At 50.9% G+C, this 19,943-nt stretch overlaps 6 protein-coding genes across 6 annotated transcripts; 1 reads left to right on the top strand and 5 right to left on the bottom strand.

Moving 5' to 3' along the window:
• Positions 1-1,162: 1,162 nt before the first annotated feature.
• NEUTE1DRAFT_117689 (uncharacterized protein) lies at positions 1,163-2,239 on the bottom strand (the record flags this gene model as incomplete). The annotated part of the gene is made up of 3 exons (XM_009854738.1): positions 1,163-1,371; positions 1,506-1,926; positions 2,050-2,239. The coding sequence occupies 3 exons, from the start codon at positions 2,050-2,052 to the stop codon at positions 1,343-1,345; spliced, it is 453 nt and encodes a 150-aa protein (XP_009853040.1).
• A 1,023-nt stretch (positions 2,240-3,262) lies between these two features.
• NEUTE1DRAFT_102627 (uncharacterized protein) lies at positions 3,263-3,986 on the top strand (the record flags this gene model as incomplete). The annotated part of the gene is made up of 2 exons (XM_009854737.1): positions 3,263-3,839; positions 3,904-3,986. 2 exons carry the CDS (start codon positions 3,263-3,265, stop codon positions 3,984-3,986), a joined length of 660 nt encoding a protein of 219 aa, XP_009853039.1.
• Positions 3,987-4,316: 330 nt separating this feature from the next.
• Positions 4,317-7,284, bottom strand: NEUTE1DRAFT_147771 (uncharacterized protein; the record flags this gene model as incomplete). Its single annotated transcript, XM_009854736.1, has 4 exons — positions 4,317-4,970; positions 5,127-5,536; positions 6,393-7,001; positions 7,068-7,284. The coding sequence occupies 4 exons, from the start codon at positions 7,282-7,284 to the stop codon at positions 4,317-4,319; spliced, it is 1,890 nt and encodes a 629-aa protein (XP_009853038.1).
• A 472-nt stretch (positions 7,285-7,756) lies between these two features.
• Positions 7,757-11,012, bottom strand: NEUTE1DRAFT_85302 (uncharacterized protein; the record flags this gene model as incomplete). The annotated part of the gene is made up of 2 exons (XM_009854735.1): positions 7,757-10,317; positions 10,391-11,012. 2 exons carry the CDS (start codon positions 11,010-11,012, stop codon positions 7,757-7,759), a joined length of 3,183 nt encoding a protein of 1,060 aa, XP_009853037.1.
• A 2,174-nt stretch (positions 11,013-13,186) lies between these two features.
• NEUTE1DRAFT_117688 (uncharacterized protein) lies at positions 13,187-14,571 on the bottom strand (the record flags this gene model as incomplete). Its single annotated transcript, XM_009854734.1, has 3 exons — positions 13,187-13,746; positions 13,830-14,258; positions 14,333-14,571. 3 exons carry the CDS (start codon positions 14,366-14,368, stop codon positions 13,285-13,287), a joined length of 927 nt encoding a protein of 308 aa, XP_009853036.1.
• Positions 14,572-15,902: 1,331 nt separating this feature from the next.
• Positions 15,903-19,158, bottom strand: NEUTE1DRAFT_147768 (uncharacterized protein; the record flags this gene model as incomplete). The annotated part of the gene is made up of 3 exons (XM_009854733.1): positions 15,903-16,519; positions 16,585-16,844; positions 16,907-19,158. 3 exons carry the CDS (start codon positions 19,156-19,158, stop codon positions 15,903-15,905), a joined length of 3,129 nt encoding a protein of 1,042 aa, XP_009853035.1.
• Between the last annotated feature and the right edge of the window lie 785 nt (positions 19,159-19,943).

Below are 19,943 nucleotides of genomic sequence, written 5' to 3'. Positions count from 1 at the left end.
GTCATCCATGAGTAGCATCTCATCCAATGAGACTCAAAAGACACCTCGAAAACTGACTCCATGGGCTTTGGCGACTGGCCACAATTCTCCTATCCACAACCATGGTTGTTAGTACCAAACGCTGTAATTTGTCAGACCGGCTTATATGCTTGATACCTGCTCGTCAACATCTGGCAATGCAAATGCAATTTGCCCTTCTTCGCAACGCATGCCACTCAAGCCGTGTTCGTTACCGCGTTAAGGTTTTAGCCTTAACCTCTGCATTACTGTGCAGGGTCTGCAGCTGCACTCCTGCAACATTAAGGCAGCTTTAAGGTATGCTAAGGGAGCTCATTACTGAGCTCTGTTCGGTATATATAACCAATGGCCTCCCCCCCCCCCCCCGTAATTATCTTTTCAACTCTTCGACTCTTTTCGATTACCACAGTATATATACTGTGCAAAATACGGTGTAGTCCAGATGGTAGATTTTAATTGGAAATAGCCTCATTTATCATTTTTTAGAAAAAGATTTTTTCTTCTTTTTTTTTCCCTAAAGAGATGTTTAGGGGAGGGGGGCGCTTTGCGACGGCGATCTCCTATATTTATAAAGAGTAAAGCGCTATAGGTAGTTCTTACTACGTTCCTTACTGCTATACCGCTCGATTTTGAGCGGTACAGCAGTAAGCAAAACGGTTAAGAAATAAGAAGATTCTAGCCCTCTGATTGGTCCAATCGGACGTGCAGGTGGTTGCAGGTAGTTGCAGCGATTTGCATAAAAATAAGGATTATTTAACGAACGCTATACGAGCGTAGTACGGCAGTAAGCTTACTGCGATCCGAACCCTGCAAATCTGAATATCTCCTAACTTTATACCGCGGTAACGAACACGGCTTCACTGTATGCGACCAAGGCAGATCAAACAGTGACGCGCTCTTAACTTGATGATAAAACGCAATCAAGGCATGAAACTGAAATTGATGTATGTTTGAATGAAAGCCTCCGGCCTTCATAACTTATCCCAAACCAGACCCAAGCCCATACCGTGTGCGTGTCCTGTATATATTACGCCCGCCTGCTTATTTCCCGAACAGTAGTAACAAGAGTTCCTGCGTTTGTATACGTGCATATCTCCGTTCAATGGTAAAATAGCCGCGCTGCCTCAGCTTCTGCAGCTCGCATCCTGCAGCCTGGCCTGCCCGCTCCTAAGCTGCCAGGCTCTCTGTCCTTTCCGCAGCGCGTGTGCGCCCGTTTCTGCGTGTCCGATATCGCTCGTTGATTTGGCGTGTAGTTTGTCACCCTTGAGGTGACTAAAGTGAAACCTGCCCCGTGGTGTGTATCGCTTTCACGGCCTCAGCTCGCTTATTTCATGATCTGAGCAAACTCGGCATCTGCATGTGATCAAGTTAGCACATCTGCGCATCAATGGTTCCAGTCGCCCGTGCCTGCGCGCTTCCCCTCCTCCGCAGCGCCCAAACCCAAATGAACAACAGGTCAACTTCGTAGAAAAGAAAGCAAGACTCACAATCAATCTGCCCGTCCCCATTCTTATCCGCCAACTTGATCATCTCATCCACATCCGCATCCGTCATGTCCTCGCCCAGACTTTTGAGGACGGCCCTAAGCTCCTCGGTCGAAATGGTGCCCGAATTGTCCTTGTCAAACACCTTGAAGGCCTCCAGCAGCTCCTTTTCGGAATCGGTTTCTTTGACGGACTGCGACATGAGATTGAGAAACTCCTCAAAGTTGATGACGCCGTCCTTGTTGATGTCGGCCTCGTTGACCAGGTCCTCGAGCTCGGCCTTGGAGGGGTTCAGACCCAGCTCGCGCATGACGACGCCCAGCTCTTCGGCGGTGATGTCGCCCGTGTGGTCCTTGTCGAAGATGTCAAAGACTTCGCGGAATTGAGCAATGTGCTCGGGGGTGAGTGTGGGGTATTTGGGTGTCTGAGCGCGGGTTGGTCAGTAGATCGTTGGAATATCATGGTTCGTTGTTGCGAAGGTTGGGTTGGGTTTGTTGGTGTTGCTTGGTAATTCCTTCCTTGTGTCGTCGTCGTGAACTGCACTCACCATATTTGCGGTTGCTTGCTGCTGCTGCTGCTGCTGCTGCTGTGTGTGAAGGTGTTTAGTGGGGTAAGTATATGGCTGGTCGGTGTCCGGTATTCGCGATGCTGTAATTCTAGGTAGTGAAATATCAAGCAATATAGGAAGCAGTGAGCTTATGATGAATGAGAAGCGCACAAGTACGAATTGATATTTGGATGAAGGAGGAGGAATCAAGTTGAGAGATCACCGGTGAAAGTGATGGGAGGTGGGATGTGGATGCTGATCAGGGCCCAAGCTGAAACCAGATTCAGGCTCCAGCGGGCTGGTACTAGTACAGTACACAGTACATATGAGCTGAATGGCGGGGTACCATCCTGCCGCGGCCGGCAATCAAGTCCTAGACATACGCCCCCAACTACCCTGCCCGTAGCTGCCTGTGCCTGCCGCAAGTCTCGGGTTGCACAGCCGCTTTCCCCCCCTCCCGTCCCCTCAGAATTGACCAACTTCTTGCGAGACTGATTTTGGAGAAGATGTCAATCGCGCCGCCTCGCGTCTTACATTTTACAAGTGGAGGTTCCTTTATAATCCGCCGGATATCACCATCGACAAGCTGGGGTTTCAGTGCTTTCTCGGTCGCACTGAGCCCTAACCCGCTAGGTAGGTAGCCAAGTCGGGCCCAACCGCCCATTGCCTCAACAAGTGTCGCCAGTGCTAGCAGACGGGATGGTCTCACGTCTCACTCTCACATGGTGTAAGACAGACTCCACTTTTGACGACAACCGTTGGAATCCTCAGTCTTGAACAGGACACTCCCGAGTCCCGACCAACAAGCTTATTCTGTCGCATGCCCTATCCTCTCTTTTCTTGCTTTACTTTGCCCGATTCTATTTCTTGAAGTTCGCGACAGTCACGTTGTATTCTGTTCCTTTCGATTCATACGGGTGCATTTTGTGATTGGTTCCAATTTGGCCTTGGACGGATCAAGGCATGGACAATGATATAATTGGACGAGTCGTGGGCCTCTTGCATCAGGTCACCAAGATATACATCTTCTTGAAATTCTTATTGTTTGTACTAAATTCCGGGTTGCTCCAAATAAGTTTCCAACCTAAGGATGAACACGATAGCCACCATGAGGCCAGCCCCTTGATCCCAGCTCTCGTCGCTACGTCGATAATGATCCGAGTCTTACCATTACCTACCTAACAACGACAGTTCCTTGCAAACGGTCGCAATCATGGCACCACAAACGTCAACGAAAGTTATCTCCTGCCATAAAAGGCCAGGAACGACGCCAGCGTCACCCATGCCTGTAAACCACGCCGGAAAACAGCAACACCATCACCACGACGTCCGGTTTGATTTCGCCGCCGTGCCTTCATCCATGTCACGAAGTTCCCAAGTCCAAGCGGATTCATCCAGCCAATTTCCAGCCCGCACCTCGTCATGTTCCGACTCCTATACCCCCTTGACATCATGCCCCGCCAGCCCCTTCGGCCTATCTACACCCGCGAAATTGGAGCCATCGCGAACATCACCACCAAAGTCAAGCCTGGATTGCGAGATATCATCATCATCATCACCATCCGCGAAGCCAGCTTCCCAGGAAGCGCAAACAAATCAAGGTCCGCCCTGCAACAACTGCCATCAACCCTCGACGCTCTGTACCGTTGGTCCACTGAATCCCAAGGGGAACGCAGGGCGGAAATACTTTGCTTGTAAGCGGTGTCCGTATGGGTTGGCGTGGGTTGGGTGGGCTGGTGTTGAACCCTTTGATGGGCTTGTTGTTGTCGCTGTGAAGGATGAGGGTGTTGGTTCTGTTCCCAGCGATGCTGGCTTTGCCCGCGGTGGAAGTCATGCTGATGGGAGGCAGGGCAGTGGCAGCAAAGAACCGGAAGCAAGTGGAGAAGGTTCACTCGTTACCACCCTTGAAAGAGGGAAGAAATGGGGGATCTCAATAAGTCCTCATGGGAGTCTCAGTGAAGAAGAAGCCGATGACAGTCCCAGGTGCTGCTGTGGTGAAGCCATGAAGCTGGATTACGTCGACGTTAGCTGGGATGGTACTTTATATTCCCTTGGCGCGAAAACGATGATGAAGAAGTGGTTCTGGACTTGTACGTACGGGGCTTGCGGGGAGTTCATATGGGTCGGGGATACAGGCGGAGACGGCTTGAGACATCATGGTGCATGCAGGAGCGAGAAGCGGATGGGAGCATCGGTCAGGATATTGTGGTGACAGCGATGCATAAGCCCAGTTGACGTTGGATCTGTTGATTGCAAGGAGTGAGGTTTTACATATATAGGCGAGGGGCTTCTTCTGGTTCGGAAGCCGATGTTGTGTCCTGCCCTGCAAGGGACGTGGTGATAATCTTAGTTGGCGGGTTTCCTTTCTCAACGTCCTTGTCTGGACGAGGCCGAAGTCTCTTCAAGAGGTTGATTGGGTTTCTGGATGTTGGGGCCTCTCTAGTAGCGTTGTTCTGTTCTGCGTCTAGCTCGGCGAGAGGTTGTTCCGTACTGCGGAAGCTCTTAAAGCTGCGGTATATGGTCACGAGCCAGTACCCAACGACAAGCCATTCACTCGGCTTCGGGTCCTCCCTGCTCGGTTGAGCCCTCGACAATTCGCGGCCCAGGAAGCTCCATCGAGTGCCGCTCTCTTCCGTCATTTTCCTTACTAAACGCTGCCTAGGTGCTTCAACTAACAGTGACAGACCGCATCGAATGGAATAGACAGTTGTTTCTAGGTTCGCAACCACCACGTAGGTTGCTAATCCGATGCATATGGTGACAGCGACGAGATTGTTTGCGTTATAGTTCTCGTTGATACTCCACATCGACATGCAAAAGCCCAGCGGCAGGTAGAAGATGCTGACAAAGGTCAATAACTTGACATTTTGGCTCAGTCTCGTCGCTTCCCGGGTCTCAATGACACTGCTTGCGTTGAAGAGCTAAGTCTCAGGTCAGTGAATGCCGCGTTGGATAAAGGTTTATGGATGGAACTTGATGACGGGCATATCCAGAGGGCAGATATGTGATGGTTGCGAGGAGATAGTATTGTTCAATGTGCGAGCACTGTCACTGACTTAGGGAAGTTATTCACTTACTCCATCTCTGTACTCGATGATCTTCTGCCTTCTGGATTCGAAGACTTGTCGAGTGTTCTTTAGACTTTGGATCCGTGAAAGAATGGAAGCCCAAAGTTGATCAACACTCTTGTCAACAACGCCTCGTACGTTTTTACAGCCCTTGACTTTGGCCTGCTCGTTCACAGTCACTAGATGTTTCTCGGTTCTGCGAAAGTTGTCTTCGTTCTCTCCCCAAAAAGTCTCCCATCGCTCAATCGTAAAGTCGATATCCTGGATAAATCTTCCAAGGCTATTGATGGCCCAGAAGTAGAGCCTTGATTGCGTAAAGTGCCTATCGTCAAAGAGAAGGCTGTCGTGTTTTCCCGGGTCGAATATGAGCTCACGCTTCGCGTCAAGCTGGTCGAAATAAGGATCGAGTCCCGCCCAGTCTGTGGCGGCTTGTTTCAAAGCACGGTCTATGAAATCCAATACCCCAGTCCATAGACAGACCGACGAATTCTAGAAGGGTTCCCCTTTTTCCCCGGGCAGAGTATAGAAATGAGGCGGGGGCAGAACGAGCATGGTCCAATATGGGCCGCAGTCCTCAGTGCTAGGCGCATCGTAATTGGAGCAGTACATCGTGACACTGAACGATTGGCGGCTGAGAAAGGACCCTTCCTCCACATACAGAGGGCCATATCCCCAAGATGATTTGTACGGTTCGGGAGACGCGCGATACCACGAGATGTGAAACGTCTCCCATTGCCCTTTCGTCGTGATTGCAGCACCCCAAAGAGGGTCCGCCTTCAAATGTTGTGAGACAGCTATCAGCAGATGGCCAACCGATGTCAACCCTGAATCTGAGAAATCATACTCTAATGCAGGGCTGAGTCTGGAAGTGAGGAACTGGACGAATGTGCGAGCCACGTCAGCCCCATCAATGCACTCGAGTCCATTGACGTCGATTATACGATACCAGGGCCTGAAAGCATGGAGTCAAGTTAGTATGTAGTGGACTTGTTGTGGTCTTGATCTTGTTCCCCCGGTCCTGTTTTTCTTCGGAATCGTGGTTGTCATTGGTGGTAAGGACGTACCTGATTGTTTGAGGCTCATCAAATCCCAAATAACCCTGGCTCGAGAGATGCGCTCTCACATGAAGCCATTCTTGGGAGCATGCAGCCCAATCAGTGGCTTGCCAATGTTTTCGGCTTTTCATTAACCTAAAATACCCATAGTATATCCACCGGGGTATCAATTTGTAGTATCTGTCAATGCTCCCATCCTGAATGAACAGCTGCCGCATACGACGCCTCATCAGGAGCCGAAACTGCTGTTCGTCTTCGATATTCCAGCTTAGGTCAGACGGGTAATAGCAAAAGTGGTTGCCAAGAATATCATAGTCCCAGATTATGAAAGTTCCAGAGGCTTGGCGTAAGTCTTTCAGGAACTGAGTGGCCTTGATAAGGTATTCATCCAGCTCTCCAGTTATTTTCATGCGCCGGAGCGACAGCGGCTCAAAGCAAAGGGGAAGTCTCGCGTCTGCGGGTACGGAATACAGGTTGTTCAGTGCGTCTACTATAGTAGCAGCATGACTGTCGAGCCCCGTCGTTTCTGCGTCGATTTCCAGTCCACGGCTCTCGATTGATCGTCGTGTCCTGCTATGAGAATAGGGAACATAGAGATTCCCACTCAGGTGCATTTCCTCTGGCGGGCATGGCAGAGGTCGCGGTGTTGTCAACTTGTGGTCATCAATGTGATACCACTCTTTGTCCTTGTGGTCATTAACGTTATACCACTCATTGTCATGGTGAGTCTCTCTATCCTTTCCAGTTAGTTCCCACGTTAATGTGAAGTCAGGTGGCACGTCGGCGTAGAGAGCGCGTGACTTGTTCCGGGGCTGTTCCCGTTGACCACCTGGCAACGCTAGTGTTAGACCGGAACTTGATCGTTGTGTAGGATTAAAAACCTAGAGGTACTGACTATCCTGATCGACCTCAACTTTAACGTCCGGAGATTTTGTTGCTTCATTATCCACACGCTGCTCAGCGTCCGTCCTCTTTCCCACTTCCTTTTGGTTCAGTTCTAGGAGCGCTTGGAGCAGCAACGAGTTTGTTTTCAAGTGCTCGGTTTGTGTAGCTAGGGTCTCCTTGATGTCTTTGAGAGCATTGACGAGCTCCGTGGCGTGTTCCGTCGACATTTCCAGTGTGCGTCTGACCTGACGAGCTCATCGATATGAGCATTAAAAGAGTTCTCATGAAGAAATTTTGTTGATGTCTGAAGGGGGAGGAGGGGTAGCTAAGTCATCAGTGTTGCAGTGAAAGTGTGTATCCATTGTTACATGCCCAATTATTGCTGTTGGGATGCCTAGCATTGGGGCCAATGCAACCATATCCAGCACGACTCTGGCTCGCTGGTCATCGATAAGGCTACCTATTTTCGCAGTTAGTATGCAGCTGGCCTGCAGACAAGACCGTCAAAATTCTTACTCTCGCTACCACATACACTGTGGTGGTACGCCGTTTCTTTCCACAACCACCAAGTCTAGGAAGTCACCATTAAGCGTCACTCTCCGAATCACGGCGGGAGAAAATGATCAAAAACAGACTGTACGGCTCAACGACCCCTCGATAACAAGTTGATGATCATGAATCCCTTCAAGTCAAAATCCATTATACCCTCAACTTTCCACCTCGAACCAGCCCTACAAAGGCCAACAGCCTATACGCCGTCCCAATGCCAACCATGATCAACATATTAACCCACAACCGATCCAGCTCATATCCCGTTACTTGGGAAGCGATTTTGACATCATACAGATAGTCAAACGGCCTGACCAACTGCCCAAAATACAGCTCACCTAACCACACGCCCGGCCCAGCCCTCCACAACCAGTCAAGATGCCACCTTTTAGCTTCTCTCAAGCTCGGCGCCGCACCACTTAAAATGCCGACAATCAAGCTGACCATCGTCGCCAACAGCGGCGCATCCTCCCGTCTCACCACCATACTCATACAGCTAGCCAATCCGTAGATGCAATACACATATAACAAGTTGGCTAAGAATGCCGTCCAGAACGGAATTACAGGCATGCTTATCAGAAACAATGGAGCAGAGAAGTGCAAGCAAGCCAATGCCATCCTTGGAAGCACACTGATCGTTTTTGCAAGGAAGTATGCTACTCGAGAGTGCCCAGCCTCCGCCTCGCGGCGGTACACGAGCATATCCTCGGAGAAAAGCTTAACGCCTGGCGCGGCACTGGAAAGACCAATGGCTAGGGTGATGAGCATCGCCATCTGCGGGGCCGCAACATAGTCTGCTGAGAGAGACAGGATTTCGTATGGCTTGTTGTACTGGCCTCGAAAGAAGGCGCCATTTTTTGGCTTTTGAGCGAGTCCGAGCAAGACGCCTGCAAGAGTAGAAAGGCCTATTTCGAACCACAAATTGGAGCGGGTGCGGTACTGCTGGAGAATAGAGCGCAATAGGCATAGCAAAGTTTGTCGCCAACGAGGGGCGCCGCGATGCTTCAGAATGCGGGATAGCTGAGGGTTGGAGATGGACAGCATTGAGATACGTGCGCCTGCTTTGAGCTTGCTGATGGACATTAGAGAAGATCGATTGTGGCGGGATGTGTCGGCGTCGCTGCTCTCGCTGCCGGCCAGGGTCGTGTCAGATGGGTTTCGGGAGTGACTAGGTTGCCAGAACCTATCCACGCTTTCATTAGTCAGGAGGCTCACTCTGGAGCCTTTGGCCCATTGGGCAATGAGAGCATCTTTGGATATATCTCCCTCCTCCTTGTACCGCCGACCATTCCCTGTGATGATATCTGTGATAACGTCGCTGCAGTTGGCACCAGGAGGGAACACAAAACCCATCTGTTCGAAGAAGGTCTTCGCTTGACTCTGAGGTCCTTCGTATATTAGCTGTCCATTTCCGAGGAGGATCATATCGTCCAACATCTCAAAGATCTCCACTCGCGGCTGATGGATGATAACGATAACGGTAATACCGAGTTTTCCAAGAGCCTTGAGTGTGCTCATGATGGAGCTCGCTGAAGTAGCATCGAGACCGGAGGTCGGCTCGTCCAGGAAGATGGCCATGGGAGCAGCCGCCAACTCCATGCCAATGCTCACACGCTTGCGCTGACCACCACTGATGACAGGCTTTCCAACGCTGCCGACCAAGCTGTCACGTACGTGGGAGAGTTCCAGACAGTCGATAACAGCATTAACGTGAGTTTCGACATCGGAATCTTTCCAGGTGCGCGGTAACCGAATCTTGGCCGAGTGCATGATGTTCTCGTAGACGGTCAACTCAGGTAAGACAATGTCGTCTTGAGGCACGTACCCAATCAGCTTCTTATACTGCTTGAGCTTTCCCGGGATGCCGTTGACTGTGACGCTGCCTTTGGTATACTGCGTCTTGCCCATGAGAACGTTGATGAAGGTTGACTTACCAGCACCTGAACCGCCCATTACTGCCGTTAGGCTTCCGCTGTTGATAGATCCAGTGACATTCTGGAGGATTGGCCTCTTGCTGTTCTTGAGTGCAAAGGTCAGTTGGTCGTAGCCAAACGACAGACCAAACTCTGAAGCAGAGGTGGCTTTGCGCATTGAGACCACAAAGGCTCTGATAGTAGGCGAGACTTCCGGGTCAGGGTTGTGGCGGACGGTCTTTCCGTGACTGAGAGGAGGCGCTTGCTCGTGGAGCTGATCGCCGAGACCCCTAAAGGTGTCTTGACGCTCGACTTGTCTCCGCAGCGCCGGCTCGTGGTTGACTTCCTCATGGCGTTTCTTCGCAACTTGCTTGTAACCACCAATGACAGCTGCGAAGTGATTTTGGCGGATGGCGCCGGCGGAGGAATTGCGGTGTCTCTTCCGGATACCGAGATGGATCATCCCAAGGATGAGCAACACGTCTATGACGAGGAGAAGGACAATGGGAAGAAGGTAACGTTCAAAGGAGGAGCCTTCTGGGCACCTGCTCCCAACTGCACATGGCGTGGGTGTAGGTGCGCCTGCCTGGCAGTAATGGCCAGATGGACACTTGAGGGTGACCATTCCCTTCTCTTCTCGAGGGCAGTACCATCCAGCCTGGCAGATGACGGGCTCAAAAGGACCCATGCCAATATTGACGCCATTCAGTTTGCAGTCGATGCCCCCTAGTCTGGCAAGCTGGCATTCGGTGATGGGAGTACAGTACTGTGGCAACGAGTTGACGGTGTTGTTTGAACCTGTGAGCAGCGTGTTAAGGTTTGCCAGTAGTCGACAAGGGAGAGGTGAGGGAAGGCATCAGGATCAACGTACAAAGAAACCCATCTTTACACCCATGCTCTTGCCAGTTTTCATAGTCCTGTATCTGAATAGGAACCGCCCCGGGTCTCCAGCACGGTGCCGCATCGACGGGTGTCTGATTGGCCCGAATCTCGGCGGCCGCGCGATAGAGTGTGGTCGAAAAGAGGGTGTTGTTCTCCGCTGTGCAGGCGGTATCCCACACATTTAGACCCGGTGTCCTATCTCCCGTTATCGTAAGTTGTTGCTGGCTGTCATCCCATTCGAACCCTTGTGACGAGTCTGGAGCATACGATGCATCGTAGATGGGGCCGAGAGTGTTGTTGGCTACGAGCTCGAGAGCATCCACATTCCTGGCCTGGAACCACTTTCCTCCCGTGTCTGTTATGTTGAACTGGTTTCCCACACACTGCCACCATACTGTGTCGCCCTTTACAGGTTCTGGTCGAAGTTGGCAAAGACAGGCCTCTGTGTCGAGAAAGCGTGGACCATCGGCATTGTCCACTGGGACGAAAGGGTCTTGAAATACTCCGCTGTGAAAGCTAGAGTCGAGCATGGAGAAGAGATCGATTTCGTTGGGTGTCGTCACGTCGTCAACCACGTCTTGTGGTGTTTCTTGGGGTATATCGTGAGCCATTACTGGTTCTAGCGCCCTGTCTCGAGAGCCTTTCGTCTAGGCTTCCATCGAGGTGAAAAAGGGTGCTTTGGCTGTGAACCAGAGGTCCTTCGCACAAGATCATGCCGAGTTTTGTACTTTACGGAGTGGATTAGTGTACCACGACGTAAGGTACCAATAACAAGCACGCAGGCTTTCATTCGTAACTGAATGCTATTGTGTCTCCATCTTCGGGATCTTGGTGCCGAAGGATTTCCCCCGTCAGCACTAAGGACAACAACGCCTCTATATCCATCATTAGAGTGATGACCTGAGGCTCAGCTCCACATCTTGTTCCCACCGCCTCACGGCTATTCTGAAATCCAGAAATGAATCGGGGAGGAAAAACAGAGCCCGAGCCTTTCTTTGTGGCGAGATCTCTGACTGAAGGACGTGTCATTGGTGGTAAGCCATATCAGAGGACTGAGTGTTTTGTGCCGTAGAATGCAGCCATCACCGGGTTCAAGCCAATGGTGGACAGGCGAACTGCTAGGGGGGTGGAGGGAAGTGGGGAGTTTCAGGTCTCACAGGCATGCGGTGGCCAGGCACCGAAATACAAGCCATCCTTATAGGGCTGGGTAGTCAGCGCCTCCTTCAGGCTAGGATTCCTACCCCTTGGCAGCCGTAGCACCAGCTGATCTCTAGGCTCATAAACCTGCTTGCAATCCGACGTCCAAGTCTAATCTCGTCGGTGGCTTATCTATAATGATCGGCACCGGGCGAAGGCAGAAGCGACTCGATCCACGACTGTACTGTGTAGGACATGGGTTGGTTAGTTGGGTATGGCCACTTGGTATTGGATATGCTCATGTCTTGACGATAGGCAGGCCGCCAGCAGACTGTGATGGACGGTTTGTGGGACGAGAAGGAAGGCTCGTCGAGCACGAAGGAATTGATGGTGTCCCTGTCCTGTCAAAAGTTAGCACAGCGGAAAAATCTCGTGGCAGGAAAAAAAAAAGGAAGTCGACCGAACGAGTTGGCGGACCTGGCAGAATACTATTTATTCACAACGGGCATTATGAACCATCGTAAGTCCGCTGTCCGGAATTCGCAAGGCAGTTGAGATGTGGCCATTCTTATGGTGACAGCGGGAGGAGTATCGATTGCTCTCGTCGTGTCGACAGCTCCGACTGATCAAGAGCTGGAGCCCCAACGACGTCGTGTGGGAGGGCCGCAGCACCGGGACTTGAATAGCGAGGACATGATGGTCCTGATTGGCATTGAGACGTGGGAAGATGTCATTGTTCACATTAGTCTATCAAGCGTAAGGAGAGAACCAAAATGGACAAGGCCAGGAGGAATTCATAGCACACAAAGGAAGAAGAATGTTTCGGTGGGACGTTGGAATATTGAAGATACCCGACTGTACCTCTACAGCGCTTGGGTGCAGCAATTGCCAGCCAGAGCGGGTTGATTTTGTGCCCAGCCCGGTAGAGATAGGTGCGGCAGGCAAATGTAGCAAGGGTTTTCGGCTGGGCAGCCAACTTGTCCCACTAACAGCAGCCAGCAAGCTCGCTGTTTGGAGTACAACGTCAACAGAACGCCGCTTCCAAATTTTTGCAAGCTGCACAAGGCGCCTGCTTTCAATTTGTTTGCTTACCTTCAAATGTCAACTCAATAGATATCATTAATCGTGGAAGGCCCATTGAGGCGTCTCGGGGAACCTTCTGAGGCAAATATGAATGACCCTTCCTCCCAAGGGTTTTCACTAATTATGCATGGGATTGGGATGGAAGGAGGTATTCCCAAGTCGTTGAATTACTGCAACCTCAATGCTTGTATCATGTCGCAAAAGTCTTGCTCTGCTTCTCGTATCCTGTCCATACAACCCCGAAATAAGGAGAACGCGACAAAGACAAAGAGAGTAGCAGATTGCAAAATTTAAACTAAGCTCGGAGTGTCAAAAAGATAGGGTGAGGGTACAAAACACACGCAAAAAGATGGGATTGCCAGGAATCGAACCTGGGTCCTCTCGGATTCGTTGTATGTCCAATTGACCACAACGAGAAGTACTGACCACTATACTACAATCCCTATTGGTTGTTGAAACTTAATTGCAGTTCTTGTCCTATATTGTCTGGAAAAATGGTGTAACACTCAGAGTAGCTCGCACCATCGACATTATGACAAAGACACTCGACGTTTACATCTCAATAATCATTAAAAAGAAACGTCAATTCGGTACCGCAAGCTTAAAAAACTGCCTAATCCAATCAGTCATAAACATCCAGCCCAAGAACTACAAAGTGAACCCTTAAGCAGCCAACAAACCCTCACTCTCCAACCACCCTCTAAGCGCAGCTTTTACGTCCTCCGTCTGCAACCTCAACTTCTCATTCGCACTCTCCTGCTCTTCCAACTTATTCCCCGCCCCGTCTGCCAAGAAATGGACCTGCAAAAACTCCACAAACGCGCTATAATCCCCCTTCTTCAACTTCTCGTCACCCTGCTGGAAAAGATCCTTTGAGCTGACATGGGTAACCTCCAGCTTCTTGCCCGTCAGCTCCTCGACGAGTTTGACAAGTTGGTTCTGCGACACGTTGAACGACGCCGTAGCGAGGTACTGGTTCTTGGTGAGGTCGGGGTGGCGCAGGATTTCGGAGACGGTGCGGCCGACGTGAGACCGTAGGGAGGCGGGCCAGAGTTCGTTGCCCGAGTCGACAATGGTTGCGGTGCCGTTTTTGACGTTGATTCCAGCCAGACCCTTGGACAATGCCTACATAAAGTGACGGTTAGCAAAGCGCACCCTCCCACATAGGTACATAGGCAGAAAGAGGGAGTATCATGATGGGAACACACCGAATCAAAAAAGAGCCCCGTCGACAACCCAGTCCAACTGATATCTCCCTCCTTACTAATAAGGTAATCGACCACCGCCCTCTTCCCCTCCAACAACCCTCCAAGCTTCGTCTTTTCCACCCCCTCCTTGCGCGTGTGAACTCCAAACTCGCTCGGCACAAATCTCTTGACGCCCACTTCGATAGCCGCATCAATAACCTTCTTTTGCTCTTGCACTGCACCGGTAGCGATGGTCGAGACCACGGCGTCTTGGCCTTGGAAAGCGGAGGCCAGGGAGGAAGGGGAGGAATAGTCGACTTCGAGGAAGCGGACGGGATATGGGTCGAAGGTGGGACGCGGGGAGGAGGAATTAGCGCGGGTGAGGATGGTTACGGTGAAACCGCCGACAAGGAGGCCGCGGACTATGTGGGTGCCGATGTTGCCTGTGCCCTATTTTTGGGTAGAAAGGATGCTGTTAGATCGCTGGTCTTATGGGTGCCAGATGGAGGAGGAAAGGAACCTACACCGAGGACAGCGACGGTGTTGATAGTGGAAGACATGATGTACAATCGGTGATTCGAGTTGCTCAACGTGTTTATTCGGTCAGAGGTATCTTGCAAGCTTTTGGTGTTGCTGGATGAAGACGGGACTGGCGAGTGTTCTTGATGTTGAAGGTGGCAAGATGCACGTTCGACCCTGAACAGTAACCACGAGGCCACTCGCCCGATTCTTATACTTCCCCTCTTTCCACGTTTCCATCGACATGCCGCTTTTGTGAACCGCGATCAAAGACATCATTCCCTGATAATCAGGCATTATGCATCATGATGTTGCAAAATTGGCTCGATATGGCATGCATGCTCCAGGGGGAGGGTTGTACCCACCGGTCCAGGTACTGCGTTTGGCCAATGAGAGAAAGGCACAGGACTAAGACAGTTCGAGATGCAAGCCCATTGAGGACCCCTCATCTTTGCCATCCGCCGACAATGTGTGGCAGCTTATCAATTGCGTCTTCATTGACCGAATTTCGCAACAAGCACGAAAGAGCAAGTGGTATATGGTGTGAGTTGGCCCGAATCCCGATCGTCGTATTTGTTACCGTCAATGTCGGTTCAAGAAGGGATAGCAACTTGTATCAAGCAGATGATGGAGCGGCAACGAAACCGAATGTAACCCCCCCGCCGACATGTTACATCTACATCACATCATGTTGGCCAGCGTATCAACGACCACGGTATCAAGTGGAAGCCGCCAGAATGTTCTTGGATTAATCAACCCATGAAAGTGCAATCCCCTCAAAGTGCAAATATCTCCCAGTGTAGAGACATTGGCCAGGATGTGCACTTATAGAGGTCCGATTTTGGTGGGAGGAAACATTTATACCCAGTTACCGGGGCTGAGAAGGCCTACACTTTTGGTATCGTCGGGCGCTCTTGAGTGGCTAGAAGGTGTTTTGTGGTCTGTGCACCAGATCCCTTAATTGCAAGCACGTACAAAGTGCATTTGAATCTAGCGATCCCGATTGTTTGCACTTCTAGGGGGTTGACATTGTACTGGTTCATTTGGTAGCTCGGGACGTCGGGTCAGATATTCCATGAGTCAAACAAAGTCCTTTGATGCTGTTGTATACCCTTTTCAAAGTTGAATATAACATATCAAATCTCGTTGATGGCCTGCTAAACCGTACCGTAACCATTTACTTTATACAGGTCGGTCATTTGAATAGGAAAGGAAGATAATCCAAGTTAGATCCAGAATACATGATGGTCTATTTGAGAAAAAGAAGAACAAGACATCACGCTTCAAATGGTCTATTAAAATGAAATCTAGTTTTCGCTGTCGATCGCGGACGAATCGCAACAAGCTGTGAAGAACAGTAAATGATTTGTCCAACAAACCGGCACTGGCCATTCCGTCAATATTACCCCGAGTTTCAAGAAGGTGAAAAGGCTCGCTGCAAAATGGCTGCTGCAGTAGACAACATAGGAAACAGCCCCCATCTTCGTTCGTCTTCGTGTATCCTAGTCTAGCCATTGTATTTGGTCTTTGGGGGGGGGGGGGGGGGTTTGTGCCACTCGCATCGGCTGGAGTGGCTTAGAACCAATTCTGATTTCCGCCCGTATCATTACCGTAAGGAAAAAAGCCGACACCAGTATACTGCACATCAGGCCCCGTCGTCATGTAGTCATTGATCGTGTAACTCGGTGCAGATCCAACCCCAACCGGATTGGAAACAGGTATATCGATGTCGTCGAGCGAAAGCATCGCGTCCAATTCAGATGCCACTGAGAAGAGTGTATACTCTGGAGCAGAGGTATTGGGCAACAGAGGAGTAGCTGACTGTTCATGAATGTATGGACGAGGTGGCATAGGTGTTTCGGACCAGGTTGTCGATGGTATGCTGCTTAAATGCCCGGCCTGTGTAGCCGGTGCAGCCGGAAACTCGCGCATTGAGATGGATGGGCTGATGTTCGGCGGAAGCAGACGTCCTTGTAATGTCCATGTATCGTAGGCCTGTTGCAACGTATCTTTGATGATCTTGTTGACGTCGTCGATCCGTAACAGCACTTGTTCTTGTATGTGTTGTCCAGCGTATTCGTAGGCTGCTTGCGTGAAAAGCCGGGGCATTTCCGTCAACAGGTAGTGTTGGAATTCGAGAACGTTACGAGACTCGGCTCCCATAGGCTGGAAATCCTCTGCGTATTCGGGATCTGTTGACAGATCGGTCAGTTGTTTGTCTGGACGCTGTAGACAGGAGGTCCTAGGGAAGACTTACAAGGCGACGGTACAATATCGTTGGGGAACAGCAGTCGATAAATCTCTCTCCATTTTTCTTCGTCGCTTTGGCGCCGATATGTATGCTTCCTGGACTTGAGCTGCCGTTCTTGTGATGTAGTAATGTCTCCAGGCGGTTTGACGTCGAGGAGTTCGCAAGCTTCTGGGGCCATCTCGTGAATCGTGAGCTGTCTCGCATCGCTGAAAGTTTGCTTGCACCGTTGACAATGGATCTTGTAGTGTCTCCGATAGAGATGCTCCCTATAAAGAGTATTAGCGACGTACCATGCATGGCGCGAGGGCTAGGGGTCGTGGTTACTTACTTTAGCCTTGGAATGGTCGGCCAGTCCTTGTTGGCGCAAATATCATAATCCACACGGTTGTACTTTTCTGGATTGTGCTTACGAAACGGGCAAGCAAATCTCTTCGATGTTGCGGACCCAGGCCTAGAAGCATAGGGCGAGAGCTGACTACCGTCATCATCGTCGTCATCGTCATCGTCGTCGGAGGTCCGCCGTGAACTCGGAGGTCGAAGGCTTCCGTCCGGCTTTCGCCGAGACGGTGTGGCTTTTCTCGCTCGATATGGATCCATTCTGTCGGTGTTGCTGCTCCCTGCACTTCCAACACATGATCTGATTAATGCATCCCAACTGTGGTTATACTGGGACCAGAGTCGTTGTAGCGCCATGTTGATGGCCTGCTGATACGCTTTGCTCCAAGCTCTGCTGTTGTCATCGCCGATGTCGTGTTCTGCCCAGAGGTCTGGATCAGATAGACTGTCATCTGAGACATGTTCACTAGTGCTATCATCGTGGGTCAAGAGTCCTTTCCTGGTAATATCAGATCGCATGCTCGAGACAGACGGTGACCCAATGGAAGAGCGGCTTCCTGGCTTCGAAACAAGCAGCCAGTCCTTGCAAACGACGCTGTTCATGGAAGCAGTTTTAAAGACAGCATCTGAAAGAGAGGGTTGCTGACTGGCCTCAACGCCATGTTCCACAGATACTGCAATTGGGGCTCTGGGGTAATCTGAGGCCAAAGCAGTCCGTGGACGTTGGAGATCTTCCCCTCGGACCAAGTCCACAGTTCCAGGTTTGAGAGCATCAAGACGTCTATCGCTATCTATCCGACGCAGCCCTTTTCGTATTGGTGATGGAGTCGACTTCATGTGAGAAAATGCATTGGCCATTGTCACAGGAGAAGGAGCGCTCTCTGTGGTGTTGGGCGAGTTTGTGTGATGCGGTGCAATGTCCGTTTCTCGATCCTGGCTTGCCTTGGATGAATGGATGCGAGCGTAGGGGTCCCAGGCGGGAATTAATCCAGATTCTACAACAGTTGCGTGTGAAAGGAATGCTGCAGTAGAAATATCCCCCGCAAATGAGACAGGAAATGGCGAAGATTCGGCCGGTGCACGATTGTCTGAGTTTCTATTACTGATTTGGGGCGCTGACTGCTCGAGGTTTAGGTAGCTCATTCCATCAACACGAGGTGAAGTGATGTCATCTGGACTCTCCGGCAACGGGCGCAAGCCATGAGAGTAGTACGCCTTGAGGAGACTATTGACGTTCTGTTCGGTTCTGATTTGAGCCGTGTCAAAGGCATATTGCGCGATGTTCTGGGGGTCCGAAGAGCTGTTTGCGAAGAACTCAAGTATGTCTTGCAACCGAGAGGAATTGCGGGCGTCGTCAGCCTCCGTGGCCGCGTGTCGTCCGGTCGCCTGTTCATCCCACGTAAAATGCAACCTGGTACCTCGATCCCGCTCTTGATTCGTAACCAGGCGGTTCCATGCTTCCGCTATCTTTGGCTGTTTTAAAAGGCCACGAATCACAGAGGAATGCTGCCAATGGGCTCCTTGCATGCCTTCTTCGCAGTGCCGGCCGACGTGATCTAGGTAGTCAGGACGCGACTGCACGAAGGCACCGCAGAATCCACATCCCCAAGCTCCTCTTGTGGGTAGCTTGACTATGTGTTGAGTCGTTGGGGAAGAAGAAAGATTGTGAAGATCTCGATAATGGGATGCAAGAGATGGTCGATCAGAGAAAGGATCGTGGCAAATGGAGCACAGATGCTCCTCGGGTCTGTCGTGATCCCTGAGTTCGTGATCCCTCCACTGGCCGGGACACGCAAACATGGCATCGCAAAATGTGCAATGATAGCGAGGCGGGTAGTCGTCGGTGTTGAAGCCGTCATCGCATTTCCCAGAACTACAAGGTGTTGCAGACAAATTAGGGTCCGCCGAGTCCAGTGAGTGTTGTCGAACCGAATATCGTGAGTATGCCGTCGAGGCAGTTGAGATTCTTAAACCAGCAGTCGAAAAGATGCTGGGAGCAGCCGAGCTCCGTCTAGATGTCGAGGCGAGCGAGGCGCGGGAGTGTTTGCTGATGAGATCATGATCGTAAGTCGGAAAGTAGTCGGTCTCTTGCCAGATGTTGTCGGTATGTGTCTCGGGATATGGGTTCTCCTTGAATGTAGTAGTCGGCACCTGATACGAAGAAGCATCAATTTCTCCGACGGCATAGCTGGTAAATCCTTCTCTCACAGGGTCCACCTTTGGCTGATGATGATTCAGAGCCATGAAGAGGATTTGGACGGTATTTGGGCAGGGGTATGGTTTCTGTTAGACCACAAAGATATAAACCAAGTGTACCAGTCTGTGTAGAATCCCGTGAGAAGAAGAAGGCAGGAAACGGGTTACCTCCAGATGGACCTTGTTCAAGAAGGGGTCGGTTCTTATTTATCGAAGCTCTAGGGGTGTCAGATCATGTCTTGTATCCAGATCTATGCTCATTCGACCAAATGATGAAGTGGATTCACGAACTGGCTGCGCACAGGGCTGTGCAAGACTTTGTGGGGGTAGTGAAGTCAAGAGGCTCTCAAGCGTCAGACGTGATCCGGGTAGAAGTAACCAAGCTATCGGGAGACGGAACGGTTCCTGGAGGAGGCGGTGCTTTCATTTTCTATGCCGGCCTCTAGGGTGACGCGGAGAGACGGTAGTATCATGTCAGAACAAGGCGAAGTCGCGGCCCTTAATGATGGTTTCGTGGGGTGTGCCGGCGCGGAGCTCGTAGACTGGCCATTGTTCCAAGTCCAGGGTAACTTAGCGAATAGACTAGGCTTGGCAAGGTACGTAAGGATGGGTTTATGTCGTACGGAGATGCCGCTGTATAGCGACGTAACCCGGAGAGCATAAGGCTGAATCAATGGGGACGGATAGACAGACACTGCAGAGTACCTCTTTGACAGTCTCTTGGCTTGGAAGGTCGGTGCAGATGGAAGCTCATCGCAGCTGCGCACTGTTCAGGCCTCGACTGGGGCATCCAATGGCGTCTTGGAGATGGTGGAGGATTGTATCAGCGCTGT

The sequence above is a fragment of the Neurospora tetrasperma genome (genome assembly GCF_000213175.1).
Source record: "Neurospora tetrasperma FGSC 2508 unplaced genomic scaffold NEUTE1scaffold_5, whole genome shotgun sequence".
Lineage (NCBI taxonomy): Eukaryota > Fungi > Ascomycota > Sordariomycetes > Sordariales > Sordariaceae > Neurospora > Neurospora tetrasperma.
The sequence above is the reverse complement of the archived record's forward strand: the minus strand, read 5'-3'. Positions and strand labels throughout refer to the sequence as shown.